The 26,085-nt window shown below is 40.8% G+C and overlaps 1 protein-coding gene across 8 annotated transcripts in view; it reads left to right on the top strand.

Annotated features, from left to right (window-relative positions):
* Positions 1-1,655: 1,655 nt before the first annotated feature.
* Positions 1,656-26,085, top strand: part of ZC3HAV1 (zinc finger CCCH-type containing, antiviral 1) — an 84,254-nt gene continuing 59,824 nt past the window's right edge. For 6 of the 8 annotated variants that reach the window (XM_004462135.4, XM_058297443.2, XM_058297442.2 and 3 more), the window contains exon 1: positions 1,701-2,428. In XM_004462135.4, coding sequence (XP_004462192.1) covers positions 2,121-2,428 — 308 coding nt within the window. In that variant the 5' untranslated portion in view covers positions 1,701-2,120. Of the gene's footprint in view, positions 2,429-26,085 lie in introns of all 8 variants that reach the window. The other 2 variants (XM_004462133.5, XM_004462132.5) reach the window with 2 other exon arrangements.

Genomic DNA, 26,085 nt, shown 5'->3' with positions numbered 1-26,085 from the left:
CTAGGAACACTTGTTCTTGATATGTGTTTGTCTTTTCTGTCCACACGTCCTAAGGAGCGTAAAGATTACCTGGTTCAGACATGAAATCCCACATAACGTAGGGTCTGACCAAAGGATTCTCTTCTCACAAAGGATATGGAGAAGTTGGCCCATGAAAATGGTATCACTAGTCTTATCCATATATTTCATTCCCCAGAAGCTACAGCATACATAAATTGTTGGAATACCCTGTTAAAGATGTAGCTGAAGTACCAGGTTGGCGGCAATACACTGCAATGATGACATATTCTCGAGGACTTGGTACATTCATTGAATCAGAGAACTGAGTATGGTGCTCCATCCCCAGTGGCTCTGGAAACAAAGGGTGGAAGCATGAGAGGTCCTACTTGCCATTGTTACCAATGACACAGTGGGCTTCCCCATCCCTATAATTCTGGGCTCTGCAGGGTTAGAGGTTCTGTTTCCCAAAACACTCTTGCCTAAGGACAGAGTAAACATCCCATTGGACCACAAGCCTTGGTTGCCACCAGGCACTTTGGACTCCAATGTCAAGAGTCTAGCAGGTAAGAAAAGGAATGGCCATCTTTTCAGAGGTAATTGACATGGGTCAGCAGGAAGAGGTAGGGCTGCTATTACATAATGGGCACAGGGTGTTTCCTAGTCCAACTGTGAATGGACAAGAGCAGCAATCCTGGTCTGTGAAGGGAATATCAGACCCCTCAAGAATGAGGATTTACTAACCAGTTAAGTCACTGAGACCAGCTGAGGTGGTAGCCAAGGGTGAGGAAAATTAGAATGGATAGTGGAGGAGGGATGGATGAGGACCCATTGTGGCCTTGAGACCAATAGCGGTGGCTGGGTTATAAGTTCATTCCATTAGCTTCCCTCTTCTAAGTTTTGTTTAATGAAGAGAGGCCCATGAGAGCCATGAAGGAGATGTTCCCTGAACATGGATGGAGAAAAAGATCTATGTGGTGCAGACTAGGTGTGTCACTCAGATCTCCCTTCAAGCCAGTACTTGCTGTCCTGTCATAAGGAGTGTGTTTACCTTTTAACTGATAGCCCCAGGGCCTCTTACACAGGAAGAAGTCGCTCAACCACTGAGCTACTGTGGTTCCCAGATAGCCTCCAGCCTTAAACTTCTTCAGGATCCGCCTTAGAATTCCAGGTAAAGTCACACACTTTCTCTAGTGGCCCCTGCCAATGACTGGCACGTAGGCCTAGCCATTTCTGCTCCTGAGCTCCCTCTTGGTCTGGCAGAGACTTTGTAAGTCTGCAACACAATATGACAGCTCCCTCGAAACAATCCTGCTTCTTCCCTGGTCTTCCACCAATGTTCAAAACACAGAGGGAGACTAATAATTGCTGTTCTTTTAGGGAAATGGTAATGTGGAAGAAAGTGCACTTTGGCCAGATGTAACCCAGGAGATCAGAGCCCTCGACCAGATTTTGAGAACCTAGGGTGGCATCCGGGCTCCTGTTTGGTGGTGGTGTGCTTGTGTTCAAGTTACTTCCTCAATTCCAGGGATGATATATTCAACTCGTGGAGTCTTGTAAATTCCACGAAACGTGCAAAACTAAAATACACGAAGCAGAGGCCCCAACTCAGAGGAAGCGCTCACTGCTGCCTTTTCTTTCCGGGAATGGGATGGGAGGGGTGGAGAGCGAGAGGACGCCTCAAAAGAGCTCCCAAGACTCGCGTCACTCGCCACTGAGTTAGACTTCTAAAAACTCCCCCCAAAGCCCCGAGGTCAATTTTTAGTTTCTCTGGATTGCGAAGAAGCCTCGCGGGCGACCGTCTGGGAAAACCCATCCTCGCCGAGCCTAGAATCAAGACTTTTCCGCGCTTGTTCACGTTCCACTTTCTTTCCATTTGGCATTAGATTGCAAATCTGACGCAAGGGCCAGTCGGTGATATCTGCCTTCTCGAGAACACCCTAGACCCGAGATGGAAACCGAAACTCCTGGGTTTAGCTAAGGGAGGAAGAGGAGGGCGCGCCGAGCTGGAGCACCGCCCGCGCCCGGGCCCGCGCCCGCCCCCGGGACACTTGTAAGTTTCGATTCTACGGGAAGCGGAGTCCTGCGCCCTCGGCTAGGCGGAGCAGGCACAGCCGCGCGCCATGACGGACCCAGAGGTGTGCTGTTTCATCACCAAAATCCTGTGCGCCCATGGGGGCCGCATGGCCCTGGACAAGCTGCTCGAGGAAATCGCACTCTCCGAGGCGCAGCTCTGCGAGGTGCTGGAGAAGGCTGGGCCCGACCGCTTCGTGGTGTTGGAGACTGGCGGCAGGGCCGGGGTCAGCCGGTCGGTGGTGGCCAACACTCGAGCCCGAGTCTGCCGTCGCAAGTTCTGCGACAGGCCCTGCGAAAACTTGCACCTCTGCAAGCTCAACCTGCTGGGCCGGTGCGGTTATTCTCACTCAGATCGGTGAGTGCGCAGGGCAGGGGCGGCTCCCCGCGTCTTTGGTGGGGGGAGATGGGCTGGGCTGCTGCACCCTCGCGGGGTGCGGGCGCCCGACAGCCTCTTTCTCCAGCTTCTGATTTCTCTGCTGCCCTTGGAGAGTCCCTACTCTGCGGATGCTCCCCTTGCTTCTGATTTCTCTGCTTACGTTGGAGAGACCCTAATCTGCGGAAGCTCCTACCTTGGCGGTCCCCTTCCCGCCGGCACCCAGAATATGGGTAACGCTGCCTTGCCTAGGTGGAGACTGCTTTTACCTCCCCCCATCCCCCCATCCCCCGCATCCCGCTAAGAGTAAAGTACTTTCTGGACAAGCCGGTCCTGCTGAAGTTGGAGGCGGGTTCCGGAATGAAGAAAAATGCCACGGCTCTCAGGAATCTCCGGTTTTTTACCTTTCTGCTACCCACGTCCCTAGACCTGTTGCGGTCTTCCCAGTTACCGCCGGCGCGCGCCGGACCTTCTCCACCGCTGCGAGCTCCTCGTCTCTGCCTGCCCTTCAATCTTAGCCGTCTCCAATGCTCCCATTTTCACCTTTCGGGAATCTGGCGCCAGTCCACACCATCTGGCAGGAATGGCCCTCCTCTAGGTCACCTGTGATAGAGTGTCGCTGAGCGCTTTTCTCTCTGCTGTGGCCCGCACGGTCGACCACCCCCTCTTGGGACTCCTGCCTTAAAACGGTCGTTTGAAATAGCGCGGCTTATTTCCTAGGCGTTGCTTCTGTGCTTCCACTTGCCCTTTTCTGCCTTCTCAATATAGGTGTGTCCCAAGGTTTGGCAAAAGCCTTTTGATTTGAAATTGTCTTGCAAGTGTTCTCCTACAAGAGCTCACTCCATTGGTTCAGCTGCCATGGCTATAAAGATGGCTTCCAAATATACGTTCGCTGCTCGGGGCAGCCTACTGACTTCACTTTCATCGTCTCGTAGTGTCCCCCGGAACTGCCATACCAGAGTATACTAGGTCAAACTCTTTTTCTTTCCCCAGGAAGTGTGTTGATCTTTCTCCTCCTTCACAAGCCATTAATCACCAAGCTCTTTCTGTGAAGTCTCCCATACCCATCTCCTGTCCATTCCTTTTTCCCATCTTACTTCCGAATGCATGCATTGCTGAATTAAATAAACCATTCTCTCTAGTCACAGTGGTTTCCCCCATCTAATCTGCCCCTATGTACTTATATCCAATTTTTTTTTCTGATATGGCATGTTTTACACTGTTCCCTTTCTTAAAAATCTCAAGTGGTGTCCCAGTGTCTAAAAGGGAGGCCGTCAAACTTTTTGATCACCCACTTCATACTAACAAAACAAAAATATAAACAAAAAAATCCCAACAAACTTTAGATTACTCACCTTAAGATATATGTGTGAAATAAGTATACAGAAGATAGATATTTTAAATGGATGAGACAGACGAGATAATAGTTTTAATAGACATTTTTTAAGATATTTTCGTTATAGAAGTTGTGAACTTACAAAACAGTCATGCATGTGTGTGGAATTCCCATACAATACCCCTCCATCAACACACTACATTGCTGTGGAACATTTGTTAGAGAATATGGGAATATCATCAGATTATTACCACTAACTATGGTTTATAGCATACAGATATTTCTGAAAAACTTGTATAGAGCAAAAAACCCTTTTTGCTCACTATAAAGTTTAAAAATGTGCTTGAATATAATTACTTATTTTAAAAATACTTATATAATACGTTGTGATGTAATAATTTGAACGTGTAATTTTGAGTTCCTGGAAGTGATGTTATAGAGGAAGTCATTTGAGACAGTGATGGAACAGCAGAAGAAACCACTGAGGAGAAAAGGAAAGAGGGTGGAGGATAGAAAGGGAAGGAACGTTCTAGCACTATACCGCATAGCGGTGGGGTTGGAAGACTTCATTATCGTTTTTCTGTTCTTAAAGTGAATGATGAGAAATTCTTTACCAACTTATGGTAGCTTTTTGTTTTAAACACTTGAAGTCCCAGGTACACATCATTTGACTTTAAAAGTTTTCAAAATTTGACCAATTCTCCTATCCCTGTCCTTAACTCCAATGAATTATTTTAAAGCAAATCCCAGATATCATTTCATTCATAAATATTCTAGTTAGTACTGCTATAAGATAAGGGCTATATATTATTAACATAACTACAATTATCACTTTAAGTTTATAATAATTCCTTAATTTCATCTAATGTCCAGTTGGTATTAAAATTCCCTGATTGTCTTATAAAATCAGACTTGCCTTTTCAGGGAAAAAAACCCTACACAGACATTATACTTAATTGTTTCAGTATATGCACACACACAATATTTTTAGAAACTTTAGTTTGATTTTATGAATTTTATTATGGTTTTTTTTTTTTTTTTGGTCTGGTTTGAAACATCAAAACCATTTTTAACTCATAAATTGGCAAATTTCAGGTATTTTCTGTATTTTATAAGAGGCTATATAATATAGAGATTACTTTATCTATGCAAGTTTGAGTGCACACTCCAGAGATTCATTAAAGTTATTTTTTTAGTGGGGTGATAAATTCTTATTTCTTATATATATTGGTCTGGTCATATTTTTATTTGCTTTTATATCAGTTTTGAGTTTGGGTATTACACTTTTCTAATTCTGTAATGTTCCCATAAGGACTTCTGTGTGAGAATTTTATTTTTCTGTCCTCAGAGCCTAGAAAATAACTTTTTGGCCAAGTGAGCCTTTAAATATTTTCTCCTCAGCAACTTATAAAACTTCGGCCTTCAAAACTTGACATGTGGGGGTCAAAGGACTTTCTTTTGTGGATTGCTGGTATTAATGGAATCTGTTGACCTATTGATATCCCTGTTGACATTGTTGCCGTTCAGTTCAGGAAATCTTTGTTTACCTCATGACAGTTTGCATTTTGCTGGATTTATAAAACTTCCTCTGTAGTGCTATTATTTATTGGTAGGCTTTCTATTATCTGTTCAGTACTTCCTTGTTTTTAGCTATACATTTTAATTGAGAATAAGACTTACCTTCAGTGTTGGATAATCATTTGTTTTGGTGGATAAATTTTGATCTTTCTGTTTGCTTTGCTGAAATGTATGCCCTTACACAGTTCTAATCCCAGCTGTGACACAAACAGTAACTACCATTTATTGAACAAATAACTTTATACCAAGCACTATGATAAGTACTTTACAGATGGTATACAAGTTAGTCTTTATGGTAGCTTCTAGGTAGGTATCACAAGCTCCATTTTAATGCGAGGAAATGCACGCCTAGTGATATTTAGAAATTTATCGAGGGTCACATAGCTGGTAGCCGGTAGACTTGGAGTTTGAATGTGGATCTGGAAGACATTTTAACCGGTACTTGCTTTGTCAAGAAGCTGTATGAAGTTTGATGTTTCATTAATTTATTTTTTGCAAGCATGATTTCTTTTTAAGTTTTTAAAGCAGGCTGAGTGCCTTCATCTTGCTTTGTGGTTTCTGCCAATGTGGGTATTTCCTCTAGGCCCTTTCCTGTTTATATGCCTTTCCCTTTTGGTTAATTGAAACTTTGCATGGGGGTGGGTAGGTAGGAAGTGTTAACTTTTTCAAAAATTGAAGGAAAAAATAACCAAAAAGCACAAAGAATAATGTAACAAGCATCAGAATACTTCTCTCCCAGAATGAATAAATGTTTATAATGTTCATTTTTGCTTCTTATCTTTTAAAATAAAATAAAAAATCGTAATAAGCTTAAGGTCATTTTTTTCCCTTCTGCCCCAGTCTCATTCCCCTTCCCAAGAGCAACCTCAGTCATGCTTTTGGCATGGATACTGCCCATCCCTGTTTTTATAGCTTCCTCACATTTATATTTGTACCTGTATACAAAATGCACTATTGTTTTTTGTGTTTTAGAATTTTTACTCAATGTTATGTTTTTGAAATCTATTCATGTTGATACATAAAGACCTAGTTCATTCATTTTAAGAGCTGTGTGGTGTCTCATATGACTTATATAAAACTTATTTATCTATTCCTCCAATAGTGGACATTTGGGTTATTTTCCATTTTTTTGCTACAACAAACCAGGCTGCCAAGAATACACAGGTCAGTGTCTTTTTTTTCCCTCTATTTAAAAAAAAAAGTTACATTAAAAAAATATGAGGTCCCCATCACCCTCCTCACCCCACTCCTCCCACATTAATAACCTCTTTCATCATCGTGGGACATTCATTGCATTTAGTGAATACTTTTTGTAGCACTGCTGCACCACGTGGATAATGGTTTACATTGTAGTTTACACTCTCCCCCAGTTCACCCAGTGGGCCATGGCAGTGCGTACAATGTCCAGCATCTGTCCCTGCAGTACCACCCAGGACTACTCCAAGTCCTGAAAATGCCCCCACATCGTATCTCTTCTTTTCTCTCCCTACCCTCAGCAGCTACTGTGGCCACTTTCTCCATATCAATGCTACAGTTTCTTCCATTACTAACCACAATAGTTCCATAGTAGAATATCAGTAAGTCTATTCTAATCTAGACTCTATTCCTCCATTCTGTGGACCCTGGGATGGTTATGTCCAGTCCACATCTATATTGAGAGGGGGCTTAGATTCCACATGGCTGATGGATGCAGTTCTCCTGCTTGCAGTTGTAGGCACTCTGGGCTCCTGGGTGTGGTGGTTGACCTTCACCTTCCTGTTAGCTGGCCGGGGTAAGTCCAATAAACCAGAGGGTAGGAGTTGCAAGTCTGCCGAGGCTCAGGGCCTGGCTCTGACATGGACAGTCCAAAGATTCAAGTCTCCTGAGTATACACCAACTCCAGCGCCAACCACAGGTCCGGTAAAAGTGACAGAAGAGGCATGTGTAGGAAGGCCACATCTGAGTCCGACTCCCTCACACTCAGAAACACAAACTCTGAAGTAGGGCCAACTGTACATGTCAGTGCCTTTTAGTGCTCATGGTAACAGTCTCTCTGAGATAATTAGAAGTGGAGTTTCTGGGTTGAATTGTTGTACAGCTTCAAATTTACCAGATTCTGACAAGTTATTCTTAAAGGTGGTTGTATCAACTTATGTTTTCATGTTTGTGACTCCCAGTTTCCCCATGTATGGCCAACTAACCTTTGCTATTATCAGACTTGTGTATGCATAAACCAGCTTAAATAGTATGTTACTCAATTAAATCCTCCTGAATTTGCTTCCTTGATCATCTTCCCCTTCTTCGAGAGGGTAACTGGAGATAATTACTGTGCTGTATTTGGTATTTTATTTTTCCCCACATATTTGTTTAGTATTTCACTACATATGTGTGTATTTTTAAACAATAGTTAGGATTGCTTTGAATGTTCTCAAGCCTGCATTTCTGTCAATGATTTTGATACTGCAACTTGCTTTATTTTTTTACCACGATGTTTCTGAGACTCACCCCTAATGTGCAGAGCTATGTGTCTATCCCACCTGGAGAGCTGGAGAAAGGGGAACTTCTATCCTGGCTCTGTGATTTACAGGACCTACTTCTGGCCCTCCTCCAGTTGTCTCTCTCCTCACCAGTTGAGGAGTACATGGGGCCAAGGAAATGCCCCCATCTGGGGCCTATGCCCCCCATTCCACTTCTAGATCATTACTGGGATCCTGGGACTGTAGAATTTTAAAGCCGACTTCCAGGGCCTGTGTTCTTTTCTGGGTCTTCCTAGGTGTGTAAGGAATTTGGATGTGAAGCTGGCCTGTCCACTGCCCCTGTGTGAACCCACTAGCAGTGTGGGACAGAGTCAGGGTTGGAAGCCAAGGCTGGCTTTCTCCTCTCTGCCATAGTCTTTCATATAACTTTGAGAAATCTGGGAATTACAAATTTAAATTTGGTCTTCCAGGTTATTATGAAAGTTTATTTACCAAGAGAGGAGGATAAAATGAGTTGTATTTAATTGTTTTTTGGCTTGATTTATAATTTTAAATATTTAGGCGTATGGTGCATGAGTCTCCATTTTATAGTCTTGTCTGGGCCCCACAAATTTGTTTGTATGAATGTATACAATTTATATATCAGTTTTCCTATTATTAAAATTTAGACTATTTTTCATTTTTTGTTATTACAAACCATGATGTGCTGGACATTTTTGTATATGTCTCCTTGTGTACATATTGAAGTTTTCCTAGGCTATTAGTGGAATTCCCATATTTATATTAAGTTTTATGAGATAATACCAAATTGTTTTCCAAAGTGAGTATACAAAGTTATACTCCCACCAGAAGAATATGACTACTGTCTTGCTTCATATTTCTGCCACTTGACCTCATCAGACTTTTAAAATTTGTGCAATTCAAGGGATATGAAATTAAATCTCATTGTGGTTTTAATTCTTTTTATATTCTGGGGCTCTGTCCCCTTTAAGTCATATTGCTTGTTTTTTGTGATGGTGTTATTTGGTGTCTGATTTTTGTAGCTGCTTCTTATTTGCATTTTACTTTTATTGTCATCTTAATGCCATATATATACATTTGTAAGAGCCTTTTTGAAACAATTTAAATAATTTCAAAGTGTACAGCTCAGTGGCATGACATACATGTACAGTGTTGTGCAACCATTACCACTCTCTAGTTTCAGAACATTTTCATCACCCAAAAAGAAACCAGCACCTAACAGCTGTCACCCCTCATTTTCCTCTTCCCCCAGCCCCTGGCAACCAATAATCTGCTTTCTGTCTCTATGGATTCACCTATTCTCAACATTTCATAGAAATGAAATCATACAATATGTGGCCTTTTGCATCCAGCTTCTTTCACACAGCATGATTTCAAGGTTTATGTTTTGCTTTTGCCTGTTACATTTTGTTTGTGTGGGTGTATTTACCCAGGAGGAGTCTTTCTGGAAGTTCATTCTATTACTGACTGTGTACTAACTGTCCAAGGAGTCACGTTGTCAGGCTGAAGGCCTTAGAGGCACGTACATTTCTGTAACATCATGGCACAAAAAAAGGTCATTTGGGAATTTTTCTTTTCTTTTCAAATTTTGCTTCATTTTTATTACAACTTGAGCACATTTGACTTTCAATTTCTACAGTTTTCTGCAAATATTAATAAAACTAAAAACTTTTCCTTATAAGTGATATGGTGAGCCATGATAAAATCTTTAATAGTGACAAGTAGGCATCTGAGAACAAAATACTTTCTACTTTTTACATAATCTATAGACATCAAAATTAAGAATTCAAAATAAGTATAGACTTCTTTTACTTCCATAAAAGACTTCTGATTTGCTCCTGGCACATTTACTTCCCAACAGGTGCCTCAGATCTTTACTTACTGGCTACTTTAGACTAGACTAGGTCCCAAGGTGAGGGTGGAAAGGGAGTGAAATAATCCAGAAGGACTTCAGATTTCAGGCCCAGTGAGAAGTCAGTTTATCCAAGTTGGAGCAGGGGAGCTATACGCAGGTTTGGAGTTGAGAGTAGAGACCCCTGTTTTATTTTTTAGGTCTTTCCCATACTTCCCCATACTGGGAACAGATTTTAATACATCTCAGACCAATTCAGGGCAACAGGTTAAGGAAGGTTGTCTAGGGCAGTGGTTTCCAAACATTTTGATCCTTCATTCCTGTCTGTAGAGAACATTATGAGCATGTACTCCTAATATATGTATAGTTACTTATAAATTATATAAAGTACAACTCTTAATTTTTATATTGAATTTTAATAAGACCTTATTTTTTACATTTTTTATAAAAATAAATATTGAGAGAAGTTCTAATATTTTCCCCACACCCTAATGGATCATTGGGCAGCCTCTGGGGTATAGGCATCTAGCTTTGGAGCAGTAGTTGTCAAACAATGGTGCACATTTGAAATGGCGGAACTTATTAAAACACGGATTCCTAAGTCACACATCAAGAATTCTGGTTCAGAAGGTGTGGGTTGGGGTCTGGGAATTGGCCTTTTAACCATTGCACCAAAGGATTCTTTTGTAGGGGTTCAGGAACCAGACTTTCCTTAATAATACCTGGGGATATGCTTCCCGGTTTAAAAAAGTACTGCTTTCTCATAGGTCAGAGTGATGTGTTGGTTATTGTATATGATAGACACACAAGCCATAGGAACCCTTTGGCATTTAGTAACCCAATAAACATTATTGAGCACATACTTGGTGTTGCAAAAAGTAGGATATTCTAAAGACTTTTACCCCTTCCTCTCTCCTAGACTCAGGATCCTTCAAATAGTATTAAGCAGTTAATTCGTCTTCATCTCTGATGTATTTCACTGTTCTTAACTCAAAGAGATTCGTGTTGGGACATATGACTGGGGGAGAAACAGTCTTGTAAGAGGAGAGGAGGTTTGTGTGACCTGCTTTGTCAGCATCATCAAGATTTTGGCAATACCTTCATCACCTCCTACTCTTTGCTTTCTCTACTTCCTAGGCTTTTTCTAAGTCCTGATATTGACTTAAAAGCCTGCTTCCTGAACATTGCAGCACAATGGAATCACTCAGGGACTTTCTTTAAAATACTGATGCCTGGCTCCCTGTCTCCCCGTCTCCTCCCCCTCCACCCCAAACATTCTGATTTAATTTGGTTGGGGTGTGAATTGGGCATCAGGATGTTTAAAAAGTCACTAGGTGATTCTAATATGTAGCAAAGTTTAAGGAATCCCACTAATTTAGGGGGCTGGACTAGAGAAACAGGTCAAGACTGGGGAGATGGACCACATGTTAGTTGATTTTTGGTGCTGATTGCCCCACTCCTGGTACAACTACAAAATACACACAGATCCCTGGCCTCCCCTTGACGCCATCCTCAGCTGGCCCGGTCCCCTCCAGTTGCCCTCTGCTGCCCAGTCTTGGAACCTACTCGGGTGTATTCCTCTCCTGGCTGCGGTCTGCAGCCATCTGCAGCTGGGGCTTGCCCAAGTTGTAGCAGTCAGCTGGGGTTCTCTGCTTTGTGCCTAATAAGTTCTGGGTAATACAGCTGTGGGTAAAGCAAACCTGTTCTCTACCCCTTCTCTTCCCTGATATTGTCGCTTAGCTGCCTGTGTGTTCTCTGCTGATCTACTTGGTTTCTCCCTGCTTGTACTAGAGGTTCCAGAGTCACTGAACCCCTACCCCCACCTCTGAAACATGGCAGCTTAATCCTGAACACAAGAAGTACAAACATATAGAGATTATGAATCTCGCGGCTGAAAAATAAGACCCTTTTAGGGTTGTTTTTGATTGAAGATATTTTATTTTTAGGCCAACATTCTCTAGATTTTATCTTTCACGTATCCAGGTTGCTTTCTTTCCTTACTTATATCTTGGTAAGCTCTTTCCTATTTTCTGTACAAATTAATTTTTATTTGTTTTTATCAACTTGTTGGCTCACAGACAGGTGATGGAAAAGATGGGAAGGGATATTTCTATGCAAGTTACTGTCAAAAAGCAAGTTTCCCTTGGGACATTTGTGATCTCTTTCCTCTTAGTCTGGCTTTTGAGCCAAGGGCTGGCCTGTGTTTACTGACTTGTAAAGTACAAGATCTCAGAGGTGAGCATCTAGTTCAGGAATCTAACCTATGATCGAATCTGACCAGACTTGTCTCTCTTTCTGGGACTCATTTCTTTCTGGGCTCAGCTGCTCTCTTTTCTTCACAGGTCAGCTGTAGACTATCAGGCTCATCTCTCTTCCTGGGGCCTCTGCTGTGTCTATGGGGTGCACTCAGTTCCTCTGTGTTCTTCTCTATGTGTCTACTTCCATGTGAGAATCTGTTTTATCTACCCAAAGGGACTGGGACTCAATGCTAAGTCACACTCTAATAATGTGGTTATTATTAGAGTGTCTAATCTTAACATAATTTAAATAGCTGTTTCAGCTGAATGTAATAGAATCAAAGGGTATCGTGCCCAGAGAAACAGACCAATATCTCCTTTTTGGAATTCATAAATAATACCAAACTGCCATACAGGAAGTGGATGTGGCTCAACTGATAGCGCATCTGTCTATTATATGGAGGGTCCAGGGTTCAATCCCCAGGACCTCCTGACCTGTGTGGTAAGCTGGCCCATGTGCAGGGCTGCTGCACACAAGGAGTGCCCTGCCATGCAGGGGCACCCCTGTGTAGGGATGCCCCCCACACAAGGAGTGTGCCCAGTAAGGAGAGCCGCCTGCATGAAAAAAGCACAGCCTGCCCAGTAGTGGCGCTGCACACATGGAGAGCTGATGCAGCAAGATGATGCAACAAAAAGAGACGCAGTTTCCCAGTGCTGCCAGATAATGCAAGCGGATGCAGAAGAACACGCAGCGAATGGACAGAGAGAGCAGACAATGGAGGGGAAGGGGAGAGAAATAAATAAAATAAATCTTAAAAAAAAAAAAATTCTGGAATTTAAAAAAATGCTACATACATTAAGCATCAGTGCCCATTCTCAACCCATATTTTGTTTCCTAGTAACCTGTACTCTAGAGTTTACCTCTGAGAGTTTACTTATCATATTTAGTTCATATGAGTGGGACCATTACAATATTTGTCCTTTTGTGTCCAGTTTATTTCACTCCACATAATACCCTCAAGGTTCACCCATGTTGTCATATTCATCCCGATATGTATGTATATACCACATTTTGTTTATCCATTCTTTGGTTGGTGGACACTTGGGCTGGTTCCATATTTTAGCAATTTCAACTCATGCTGTTTTAAGTTTATCTGCTCCAAGCACTGGCAGCATTCTGCAAACGATTGTTTTTCCCTGGGCAATTCATATTGGTTTGTAGGTGAGCTCTTTTCTGCATTAGTAGGTTGGAAGTTTTTGTGCCATTTCACCAGCCTATGTAGGACCCATTGTCTTGCTTCTCCAAATGTGCTCCTTGGACCAGCATCAATGGCACCATCTAGAGCTTGTTAGAAATAAGAATTCCTATCCCATTCTCCAGATCTGATTCAGGAACCCTTGGAGTAGAGCCCAGGAGTCAGTGCTCCATCAAACTTTGGTGGACTTCTGATGCCCACCAAAGTTTGAGAATCATCCCATACATCTGGGATGGGGCCTGAGAATTTGCATTTTGCATAACCTCCCAGATGATGCTGATGGTGCTTGTCTGGGGATCATACTTTGAAAACAACTGGCCTAGAGAGGTCTGAGATGCCATGGGAGACTTTCACACTATTTCTGGCTTAAGCCAATTTGTCAGTATTAAGGCCCTAGAGCTGGGACAGAGTGATCAGAGGAAGGTGGAAACGAAGCTTCTCCAACCTTAAAACCTACACATGATCTCCATCATGTGACCTGTGTCACTGAGCTTGTCTCCTCAATGCTAATCTAAACAAATAGTTTCTATAATTTATTGTGCCCCTATTACACTCTTTATATATTTATACACATTATGTCTCCTTTTACTTGCCTCTCAATTTTCCATTTAGTAGTGGGGAACAGTGGTTAATCCAAAACAGTGAATTATTTTCCTTTCAGCTTGAAAAAGTTTAAGATCTTTCTGTTTTTATTTTTCCAATTTGCTTGTTTGTTTTGTTTTGTTTTTTGAGATCTGGGGGTAATTTTCAGATCTTTTTCTTGCCTGAGTCACCTTTGCCTTCTCACTTTGTCAAGGCTTAGTTTTCCCAAATAGAAAATAAACTGCTACATAACAGGGTTATTATGACAACTAAATTAAATAACAGATGTGAAGTTCCTACCACTTAGTATTTATGTAATCAGTGTTGATTTTTGTACTTCCAGTTATACTTAACCCCAAGTAGAATGTGAGCACAAACTACACCCATGTGGCTGATCAATATGCTGAAACTGGGAGAAAGAAAAAGCCTTTAAGTAGGTGGGGAGAAGTCTAGAGAATGTGGGAAAACACCAGAGCCTCCCAGGGAATGGGCAGCAGGTCAGAAGCCAGGGGTAGACATACACATTAGAGATTGAAGCTGGCTTCAAGGTGAGTATCATAGAATCCAGAGAAATGTAGGCTGAGAAAAGCCAGAGAGTCATGTTTCTTGGGGAAAGGGAGTTAGGCTGATGGTGCTGAAAAGTTGGTCTGAGTGTGGAGATGGGAAATTAGAGGTAAAAATGGCTCTTCAGAGGGGCAAGATGGTGACAGAATAGGGCACTCCAAGAGTCAGCTCGTCCTTCATGGCAGTTAGTAATCACCCAGAGCTACCTAAATCACCTGTTTGGAAGGGGAATGAGAGACCAGAAGAGTATCCTGTAACATCCTTGGAAGAATGGAGGGAAGAGACTGCCCACCTGCAGTGAAGATTCATGAGTAGATTACTCCATGCCACAGAGGTCAGCTCGCACATCCTCCACTGACAGTGCCAGACATTTCTGGAGCTATTCCCTGGCTGGAGTTGGAAGCTCCATTTCCCAAAAATGAGGGGGGCAAGAGACAGTTGGGCACTGACTTCAGCTACTGATTTGTAAATTGACTGCCTAAAGTCTAATCCTAAGAACATTGTGTGGCAGTTTGAGATTATTTCATGAATCCCAAAAAGAGAAAGATTATGTTTGTAAGCTAATCTGTTACCCTGGATGTGAGAACCTTTGATTGCATTAAATTCAGCTGAGGTGTTTTAAATTAAATTGCCTGTTAAGATAAGGGCTTTTTTGATTTGTCCGTGCCAGTTAGGTGTGACACTCAGTTTGAATCCCCACCCACTTTGTGCTTCTGATATAAATGGACACTCACATGGACAAGCAGACACAAGAAGAGACACCGAGGAGAGAACTTTGTCATTTTTGATCCTGTCATGTGATAGAAAGAAGATGGCTCAAACAGCTAAAGCCCTGAGGAGAGATGGATCATTTGCCTGAGCGTTTATAGCTGGCCTTGGAAAAGAGCCGAGACTGATAGAGGAAGTCCTGAGAGACAAGCTCTCTGCCAGCCTACAACTGAGATCAGGAAGATGCCGGGCCCACAAAGACTCAGAGGAAGAAGAAGCCTAGAGGGGAAGGCTGCAACCTGACAGAGATCACCTGCCATGTTGGTTCAACACATGGCAGCTGACTTTGATGAGAACTTACCTCTTATGGTAATTTGAGGTGGACTTTCCATGGCCTTGGGACTGTAAGCTTTTTTTTTTAAACAAATCAATTTTCTTGATATATATTAATACAGCATAAATCCATCCAAAGTGTACTGTCAGTGGTATTTGGTATAATCACATAGTTGTGCATTCATCACTTTGATCATTATTAGTGTTTCATTATTCCAATAATAGTAATAATAATAAACAAAAGAAACAAACAAAACTCATCACCTGTCCATCTCTCTGTGGTTCCCCTGCCATACATAATTGCTATTCTGTTTCTGTCTCTCTAGTTTATTTGTATTAATATTTTGTAAAAATAGTCTTATATATGCAATATCACCCATATTCATATTTTGCATGAGGTTTCACTATGTTATATGTGGGACTGTAAGCTATAGCTGGAACCTGTCCAAGATGGCAAAAGGCCAGTAACCTCCATTTTAACTTCATCCCCTTGAAAGAGGGGAAGTGGGGCTGATTGAAGATCACAGTGATGGTGGGGCCCGGTTTCTTTCCACCCAGGTTGGATTTCTGCCCTAGCCTAGTCTCCAGCCCTACTTCTGGCAGGGAGGAAGCTGGGGGACCTGCACCAACCTCTCTGGGCAACTATATTTGCTTTCAGTCTGAGACTGTTGGATACATCTGTGGCTCCATCCCCACCTCTGACAGGGAAGGAGGAGGGACACTGTTCAGCCTCTCTGGACAACTGCAGGTGCTTTTGGCCCACATGAACTAGACTTGTATGCACCTATGGCTCCATCCTTAGCCCTGACAGGGTAGGAGGAAGGATAGTGCTCCCTCAGTCTCTCTGGGCAACTGCCGCTGCTTTTGGCCTGCACAGACTAGATTGTTGGGCACTCTGTGGCTCCATCCCTGCACCTGATGGGAATGAGGAGGGCACATGCTCCCTCAGTCTCTCTGGACAATTGCAATCACTTTTGGCCCGCACAGACAAGATTGTTGTACACACCTGTGACTCCATCCCCACCCCTGGCAGGGGAGGAGAGGGGGCTGGTGCTTTGTCAGTCTATCTGGGAAACTGTGGTCAGTTGTGATTCACAAGGCTTAATTTGCTGCCCATATCTGCAGCTCCATCCCCACCCTAGGAAGGGGAGGAAGAGGTGTGGAGCTTCATCAGTCTCTCCAAGCAACTACAGATGGTCTTGTCCTGCATGGCTTGGATCGCTGCACATGTCTGTGGCTCCATCCCTACTCTTGGGAGAAAGGTGGGAGCAGTTTCTTTGTCCCTGGAGCAATGCAGACAGCGTCACCCTCCACAATTATAGTAACTACTACTGTACCTTCTACTCTTACTCCACAACCATCAATGGAGAAAAGGCAAGAAACAGATGAAAAAGAACTGAAAAAACTCAGATTGGCTAAATATGAACCACTATCAAGTTCCAAGTTAAGTTGAACCAAGTTTCGAAGAGGCGAGATAGCACAAAGCCAATCAAGTAGAAAACCCTGGATGAAAGAGAGAAACTGAGCCCAAAATAAATGCCCGGAGTAAATCCGATGCCAAGTCACCAACAAAAAAATTATAGTACATACCAAGAAACAGGAAGATATGGCCCAGTCAAAGAAACAGACTAGGCCTCCAGATGACATAAAGGAGTTGAGACAACTAATCATAGATGTTCACACAGATCTCCTTAATAAATTGAGTAAGATGGCTAAAGAGATTAAGGATATCGAGAAGACACTGAGTGAGCACAAGGAAGAATTTGAAGGCATACATAGACAAATAGCTGATCTTATAAGAATAAAAGGCACATTAAATGAAATTAAAAAAGCACTGGAGGTAACAGTAGATTTAAAGAGGCAGAAGAAAGGCTCAGTGAGCTTGAAGACAGGGCCTCCAAAGGCAAACTTACACACTCACACACAAAGATAAAAGACTGAAAAAGTTGAACAGGTTCTCAGGGAACTAGATGATGGCAAGAGACATGCAAACATATGTGTCATGAGTGTCCTGAAGGAGAAGAGAAAGGAAAAGAGGCAGAAGGAATATTTGAGGAAATAATGGAATAAAATTTCCCAACCCTATTAAAGGACATAGATATCCCTGCCCAAGAAGCACAATGTGCTCCCATCCAAATAAATCTGAATTGACCTACTCCAAGGTACATACTAATCAGGATGTCAAATACCAAAGATAAAGAGAGAATCCTGAAAGCAGTAAGAGAAAAGCAATTCATCACATACAAGGGTGCCCAAAGAGATTAAGTGCTGACTTCTAATTAGAAGCCAAGAAGGCAGTGGCATGATATATTTAAGATATTGAAAGAGAAAAATTGCCAGCCAATAATCTTATATCTGGCAAAATTGTCTTTCAAAAAAAAAAAGAGGGTGAGTTTAGAATAGTCACAGATAAACAGAAAATGTGGTAATTTGTAAACATGAGACCAGCTTTGTTGGATATACTAAAGAGAGTGCTACAGCCTAGAAAGTAAAGACAGGAGAGAAAGGCTTGGAAAAGAGTCTAGAAATGAAGATTATATCAGTAAAAAAAATTAAAAGTGTAAAAAGAGTGGTGAAAATAAGATATAACACATAAAACCCAAAGCCAAAATGGGTGAAGTAAGAATTGTTTTTACAGTAACAACACTGTTAATGGATTAATCTTCCTAATCAAATGTCCCAGACTGGCAGAATGGATTAGAAAATATGTGCCATTTATATGCTGTCTACAAGAGACTCCCCTTAGTAGACCCAAGGATACAAATAGATTGAAAGTGAAAGGCTGGATAAAGATATTCCATGCATGCAGTATATTTTTTAAAAAGTGAGTAGATGTACCTCAATGGTTGAGCACCTCCTTCCCATGTACAAGGTCCTGGGTACCTCCTAGGTACCTCCTAAAAAAAAAAAAAAAGCCGGAGTAGCTATATTTATATCTGATGAAGTAGACTTTAAAAGCAAAGTTATTATTAGAGACAAGGAAGGACATTATATATTAATAAGGGAGGTTGTATGTACCTAATCAGGATGCCAAATTACTTGAGGCAAACACTAGCAAAACTGAAGGGAAAAATAGATGTCTCTACAATAATAGTTGGAGACTTCAATACATTACTCTCAGCATTGGATAGAACATCTCGACAGAGGACCAACAAAGAAATAGCTTGAATAATATGATAAATGACCTAAACCTAAGAGACATATACAGAATAGTGCAACCCAAAAGAGTAGGATTCATCTCAAGTGCTCACGGATCCTTCTACTGGATAGACCATGTGTTGGGCCACAAAACAGATCTCAATAAATTTAAAAAGATCAAAATTATACAAGTATTTTCTCTGATCATAAGGGAATAAAGCTGGAAATCAACAACAGGCAGAAAAAGGGAAAATTCACAAATACATGGAGATTAACAACACACTTCAATAATCAGTGGATCAAAGAAGAAAATCTCAAAAAAATACTAGCTAGTCAAATCCAACAGTGCGTGAAAAGAATTATTCATCATGATCAACTGGGTTTTATACCAGGCATGCAAGGGTGGTTCAACACTGGAAATTCGACACAAGAAAAATTTGGCATAATACTTCAAACTAATAGAGAAGAAAAATCACATGATCATCTCGATTGGCACAGAAGAGGCATTTGACGAAATACCATATCCTTTCTTGATAAAAAATACTCCAAAATATAGGAATTGAAGGAAACTTTCTCAATATGATAAAGGGTATATATGAAAAACCCACAGCTAACATTGTACTCAATGGTGAAAGACTGGAAACTTTCCTGTTGAGATCAGGAACAAGACAAGGATGCCCACTATCACCATTGTTGTTCAATATAGTGCTAGAGCAATAAGTAAGACAAAGATTTAAAAGAAGTCCAAATTGGAAAGGAGGAAGTAAACTTTTGCTATTTGCAGATGATAATGGTTTTATAACTAGAAAGTTCTGAAAACTATAACAAAGCTACTAGAGCTTATAAATGATGTCATCAGAGTGGCAGGATACAAGATGAATATGATAAAATCAATAGTGTTTCTATAAACTAGTAATGAGCAATCTGAAAAGTAAGTCAAGAAAATTCTGTTTACGATAGTAACTAAAAGAATAAAATATTTAGGAATAAACTTAACCAAGGACATAAAGCTCTTGTACTTAGAAAACTACAGTGCATTGCTAAAAGAAATCAAGTAAGACCTAAATAAATGGAAGAACATAACTGTGTTCATGGAGTGGAAGACTACATATAATTAAGATGCCAATTCTACCAAAATTGATATACAGAATCAGTGCAATCCTGATGAAAATTCCAACAGCCCTTTAAAAAAAAAAAAGAAATGGGAAACCCAATCATCATATTTATTTGGAAGGGTAGGGGATCTGAATAAGCAGAAACATCTTAAAAAGAAGGACAAAGTTGGAGGACTTTCACTTCTAAATCATAATACCTAGCAATAGTGATAAATACAGCATGGGATTGGCATAAGATAGGCATATAGACCAATGGAACTGAATTGATGGTTCAGAAGCAGACCTTCACCTCTACGGTAAAGTGATTTTTGACAAGATTGTTAAGCCCACCCAGCCAGGGCAGAACAGTTTTTTCAACAAATGGTGCTGGTAAAACTGGATATCCAAATCTAAAAGAAAGAAAGAGGACCCCTATCTCACACCTTCTAGAAAAATTAACTCAGAATGGATCAAAGACCTAAATATAAAAGCTTAAAACATAAAACACCTAGAAGAAAATGTAGGGAATCATCTTCAATACCTGGTGGTAGGTGGTGGTTTCTTAAATCTTACACTGAAAGCATGAGCAATGAAAGAAGAAAGGGATGAATGGAATCTCCTAAAACTTAAATACTTTTGTGCTTCAAAGGACTTTGTCAAGAAAGTGAAAAGGCAGCCCATTCAATGGAGAAACTATATTTGGAAACCACGTATCTGATAATGGTTTGATTTCCATGCTATATAAAGAGATCATACAACTCAACAATAAAAGAGCAAGAAATCCAATTTTAAAATGGGCAAGAGACTTAGACATTTCTCCAAAGAGGAAATGCAAATGGCAAAAAAGTACTATTGGAATTGTTCAATAGTACTAGCTATTAGGGAAATGCAAATCAAAACTAAAATGAGATATCATCTCACACCTCATAGAACAGTCATTATTTAAAAAACAGAACCCAACAAGTGCTGGAGAGGATGTGGAATGTTAGAATGGTGCACCCTTTGGAAGACAGTTTGGCAGCCCCTCAGGAAGCTAAATATAGAACTGCTCTATGATCTGGCAATCCCTCTATTAGGAATTTATCCAGAAGAATTGAAAACAGTGACATGAACAGACGTTTGAACACAGATGTCACAGTGGTGTTATTCGCAATTGCCAAAAGTTGGAAACATCCTAAGTGTCCATCAACCGATGAACGGATAAGCAAAATGTGGTGTGTGTAATATATATATGATGGAATACTATGCTGCTGTAAGAAAAAATGAAATTGAGACATATATGATGACATGAATGAACCTTGAGAACATTATGCTGAGTGAAATAAGCCAGACACAAAAGAGAAATATTGCATAATCTCACTAATATGAACTAAATAGGAAGAATAAATATATGGAATTAAAACCTAGATTATAGGTTACTAGGAGATAGGATGAGGGCTGAGAAGGGATACTGATGCTTAATGTATGTAGAATTTTTAATTAGCTTGACTGTAAAAGTGTGGAAGTAGATAGAGTTGATGGTAACACATTATAACATGCCTGGCTTATAAATGTAATTATGGCTGAATGGGGTAGTCTAGGGAAGTAAATGTCATTTGAAAGCAAGCAAGCTAGAGAATAATCTAGGGACTGAATAATATGAACCTGGAGGTGGATGAGGATTGTGGTTAATATTACAAATGCAAGAATGTTCTTCTATTAACTAGAACAAATGTACATCACTATTACAAGATGGTAAGAATATAGTGATGCATGGGAAAATACAATTAATGTAACTTATGGACTGTAGTTAACAGTAATATTGTAATATTATTGCATCAGTGTCAAAGAAGGTACTATATCAATGCTAAGGGTCAATAATAGGGGAGTATGGGATTTTTTCTTTTGGACTAAGGAAAATGTTCAAAAATTTACTGAGGTGATGACTGCACATCTCTGTAATGAAAGTGAGAGCCACTGAGTGTACGCTTTGGGTAGGTTTTATAAGGCATGTGACTATAACACACCGAACCATGTGAAGAGGGACTGTGGTTAACAGTAGAAATATATGAATGTTCTCTTAGCAGCTATAACAAATGGACAGTACTAATACATGGTGTTAATAATAGGGATGTATGGAAAAAATATACCAATTGTAAGTTATGGACCATAGTTAGTGGTAATAGTCTGATGATGTTCTTTCATAATCTGTAACATGTTCCACAGCAATGTAAGGTGTTGGTAGAAATGTCGTGTATGGGGAATTCAGCACATTATGCATGATTGTTTTGTAAGCTCACAACTTCTCTAATAAAAATATGTATGTTTAAAAAAAAGGAAAAAGAAAAGAGAAAAAAGCAGATCCTCACTCAGGCATCATCAGGGATCATGGCAAGCTCAGTGGATGCTGGGTACCACTCTTCCCCGTGCATTTGTGTCTTGGGTAGACATGGAAAAACCTGGACACTCAGGGTTCCCAAGCAGAAGAAAGTTCTCATTTGGTTGCTTGGCTGCCATTACTTATTTAAAGGAAGTGCTCATTCCAGGGGCCTCAGAAATGCCATATTCTTCCTCAGCTAGTACAGGGCAGATATAACTAAATCTGCATCTTGTAACCTGGAGAGGGGCTGGGTCTTCCTTTGTGACCCTTATATGGTCAGTCAGATGGTGCTGAAGGGAAAGCAAAGATGATTAATTTCTTCTAGTAACAATTGCCATGTATTTCAGAACCATAGAGCAGAGTCTTCCAAGGGTGGGGTGTTTCAGCGAGGTCATTTTTTAGCTTGATATCAAGAAAAACATTAATAGCAGTCATTGTCCAACATAATGGAATAGGATGCCTTATGAAGTAGCAAGGCACACACCTGGTAAAGCTAGAAGTGAAGGCATTTCTGCCTTGGGCTGGAGGTTGGAGATGACCTGTTATAGGAGTCTCTTCAATCCCCTCTCCTTTGAAGGTGAGGGGGTGATAAGGTAGAGTTCTAGCCCGGCCTGTGAGGAATCTGGGTACTGGGGACTTGGGGGAGCAGTTATCTGAAATCTCAATGCAGAACCCAAAGGCTTGCTGAGAGTTGAGATTAGCCTTATCAAGGAGTACAGAAACAGACACCAAAAGTCAGAGAGGAAGCAAGGGGAGGACCTGCCTAGGAAAACAGCTAGGATTGGGGCTATCACCCAGGACTTGATTATTTGCCATGACTTCTTGAATCAAGGAATGTGGGAGGGCTGGCTAAGTTTCAAGGACTCAGGCAATGGCTGACAGAGTCGTTGATTCCATAATTTTTCTTATGAGGCTCCACAGCTAGATCTGAAGGCAAGTCCATAATTTCAAAAATATTTTACACGGCTGGCAGTGTTTAAAGTGACTTTTAAAGATTAATTCTTAGAGAATAAATTTACCTGGATGTTTATATTTTCTTAAAAGTATTTTCTGAATTATTGAAACTGTAAGATAATTTTGCAAGGTCATTTTCAATTTCTGTTTACCAATGACATACAACAAAAAACTAATAGTGGTGACAGATAATATTTAATATTTGGAAAATCAGAATTATTAAAAGAAAAAATTTAAATCTTGATATGAAAAATAGAAGTAGATATGAATAAATGGAGAAATATGTCCTGTTCCAGAATCAGAAGATTTAATGTAACTAAGGTGATATACTTAAAATCCCATCTAATTTATGGAGTTAACATGAATTGAATTCCCAATATGATATATTATGGAAATGGAAAGGTACTAATAAAATTTCTATAAAGATATAATAGTTCAGTACACTAGAGAGTTTTTTGAAAAGGAACAATGGGAAGCACATGTGGCTAAAGTGATAAGGGCTCCACCTACCATATGGGAGGACTCGGGTTCAATTCCTGGGGCCTCCTGGTGAAAAAGAAGAGAAAGCGTGCCTGTGTGGTGAGCCTCTGCCTGCGTGGTGAGCTGAGTGCCTGCATGGTGAGCCATGTGCCCACGTGGTGAGCCAAGTGCCTGCATGACGAGCTGAGTGTCCATGTGGGTGCCTGTGTGGTGAACCAAGTGCCTGTAGGGCAAGTCAAGTGCCCATGTGGTGAGCCAAGCGCCCACGTGAGAACCTGGGCAGTGAGCCAGCGCCTGCGCAAGTGAGTCATGCAGCAAGATGATGACGCAACAAAAGAGAACAAGGAACTGAGGTGGTGCAATTGACAGGGAACCTCTCTTCACATCAGAGATCCCCAGGATTGAATCCCAGTGAATCCTAGAGGAGAAAGATAAGAAGAGGAGACAAAAAAAGAGGTAGATACAAAAGATCACACAGCAAATGGATACAGACAGCAAAAACTAAACTAAACTAAACAAAATAGCAGGGTGGGAGGGGGAGAGAAAAAAGAAAGGGAACAAGGCAATAATATGGTAGATTACTCTGTTAATAGCTAAAATCTGGTGAAAATGATATTTAAATTGTGATATTGGATTGAAAAGGGAATAATAGAGTGGAATAATAGATTCCCATAGTTCTAAACTTGTTAAAAGATTAATAAACAATAGAACAGGATAACAAAATAATAAGAAAGGAATCATACTTATTAGATGTTATTGAGAAGAGTTGACTTAAAATCCTTATATCCCTCTCTAATATTATTTGTCATAATAAACTTAAGATATTTTAAATAATCAAAGTAGAAAATATCTCTTAAATGTGAAACAAATTGATATAGTTATCCAACTGTGGGGGAGGAATTACTTTTGCAAGTATTAAAACAATTAGCTAAATTATGACTAGCTAATAGGAGGGACCTGTTCATATTAAAAATCCAGCACCAACAGCCTCAATAAATCCTTGACAAAAATGAAAAAAATACAAAAAGTTTTGAAAATAAGCAAGACTAATAAAAACTAGTAAAGATAAATATTCAGGGAAACGGACTTGGCTCAGTGGATAGAGTGTCTGCCTACCACATGGGAGGTCCACAGTTCAAACCCCGGGCCTCCTTGACCCGTGTGGAGCTGGCCCATGCGCAGTGCTGATGCGCGCAAGGAGTGCGCCCTGTAAGGAGAGCCGCCCAGCGCAAAAGGAAGTTAAGCCTGCCCAGGAATGGTGCGCAAGGAGTGCCCTGCCACACAAGGGAGTCCCGCGCCCAAGGAGTGTGCCCTGTAAGAAGAACTGCCCAGTGCGAAAGAAAGTGCAGCCTGCCCAGGAGTGGCGCCGCACACACGGAGAGCTGACACAGCAAGCTGACACAATGAAAAAGAGACAACAGATTCCTGGTGCCACTGACAATAATAGGAGTGGACACAGAAGAACACACAGTGAATGGACACAGAGAATAGACAACTGGGGCGGGGCGGGAGAAATAAAAATAAATCTTAAAAAAAAAGATAAATATTCAAAAATATAAAGAACAATTACAAATCTGTAGGTCAGCATACATTGTCCATTAGAGAAGGAGTTAAAAGATATGAACAAGTAGTGTAAATGAAAGGAAACGCAAGCATCAAGTTAACACTTGGGACTATTTCAGTCTTGCTAATAATTAAAATGCAAATTAATAAAAGCATGTCTATTTCATACCTACCGAAAGTTGCAAAAGTGATAAAATTCATTATTAATGTGCTTGCAGGAAAACAGACAGACTCAGATTGCTGGTATGTGTTTTTGGCGAGAAGTAGATCAAAATGAAACACAGGAAAATTATTGTACCCTTTGAGGCAATACTCCCCAAAGTATAAACCCAGGAAAATAATATAAAAAAAGAAAGAATATTTGTAAAAGGTGTAATTTTAGCTGTACCATTCATAATGAAAATCTAAGTATAACCTAAATGGCTGTCAACTTGATATAATGGTTTGTTCAAGTTAAGGGATTTTCATCTCTTTTTAAATTTATTTTATTTTATTTTAAAAGGCAACACTTACTGTTTGTTTTTTTAAAAGATTTATTTGTTTATTTCTCCCCCTCACCCTGTCTTCTCTCTGTGTCCATTTGCTGTGTGTTCTTCTGTGTCCGCTTGTATTCTCATCAGGCGGCACTGGGGAGCAGTGTCTCTTTTTTGTTGCGTCATCTTGCTGCGTCAGCTCTCCATGTGTGTGGCACCACTCCTGGTGGGCTGCAGTTTCGCGTGGGGTGGCTCTCCTTGGGCAGGGGGCCACTCCTTGCGTGGGGAGCACCCTTACGTGGGGTATCCCCGCATGGGCCGGCACTCCTTGTGCACAGCAGTACTACGCGTGGGCCAGCTCACCACACGAGCCAGGAGGCCCTGGGGATTGACCCTTTGGACCTCCTATATGGTAGGCGGTCGCTCTATCTGTTGAGCCATATCCACTTCCTTCTTTTTAAATTTAAAATACCTGTTTTAACTATACAGTTAAAAGCTTCTTCTATTCCTTTGTAGTCACAAGTAATATAAGTATACAGTGGTACATAAGATGTAGAAGAGATACAGCAGTGAAAATTTTTACATAATTAAAATTTTTTATAAAGGGAATTCTCTTTTCCCATTGACTTATTGCCAGTTCATAGGTGAGTTATCC

This window comes from Dasypus novemcinctus, chromosome 5 (genome assembly GCF_030445035.2).
Source record: "Dasypus novemcinctus isolate mDasNov1 chromosome 5, mDasNov1.1.hap2, whole genome shotgun sequence".
Lineage (NCBI taxonomy): Eukaryota > Metazoa > Chordata > Mammalia > Cingulata > Dasypodidae > Dasypus > Dasypus novemcinctus.
This window is presented reverse-complemented; position numbering and strand designations above follow the sequence as displayed.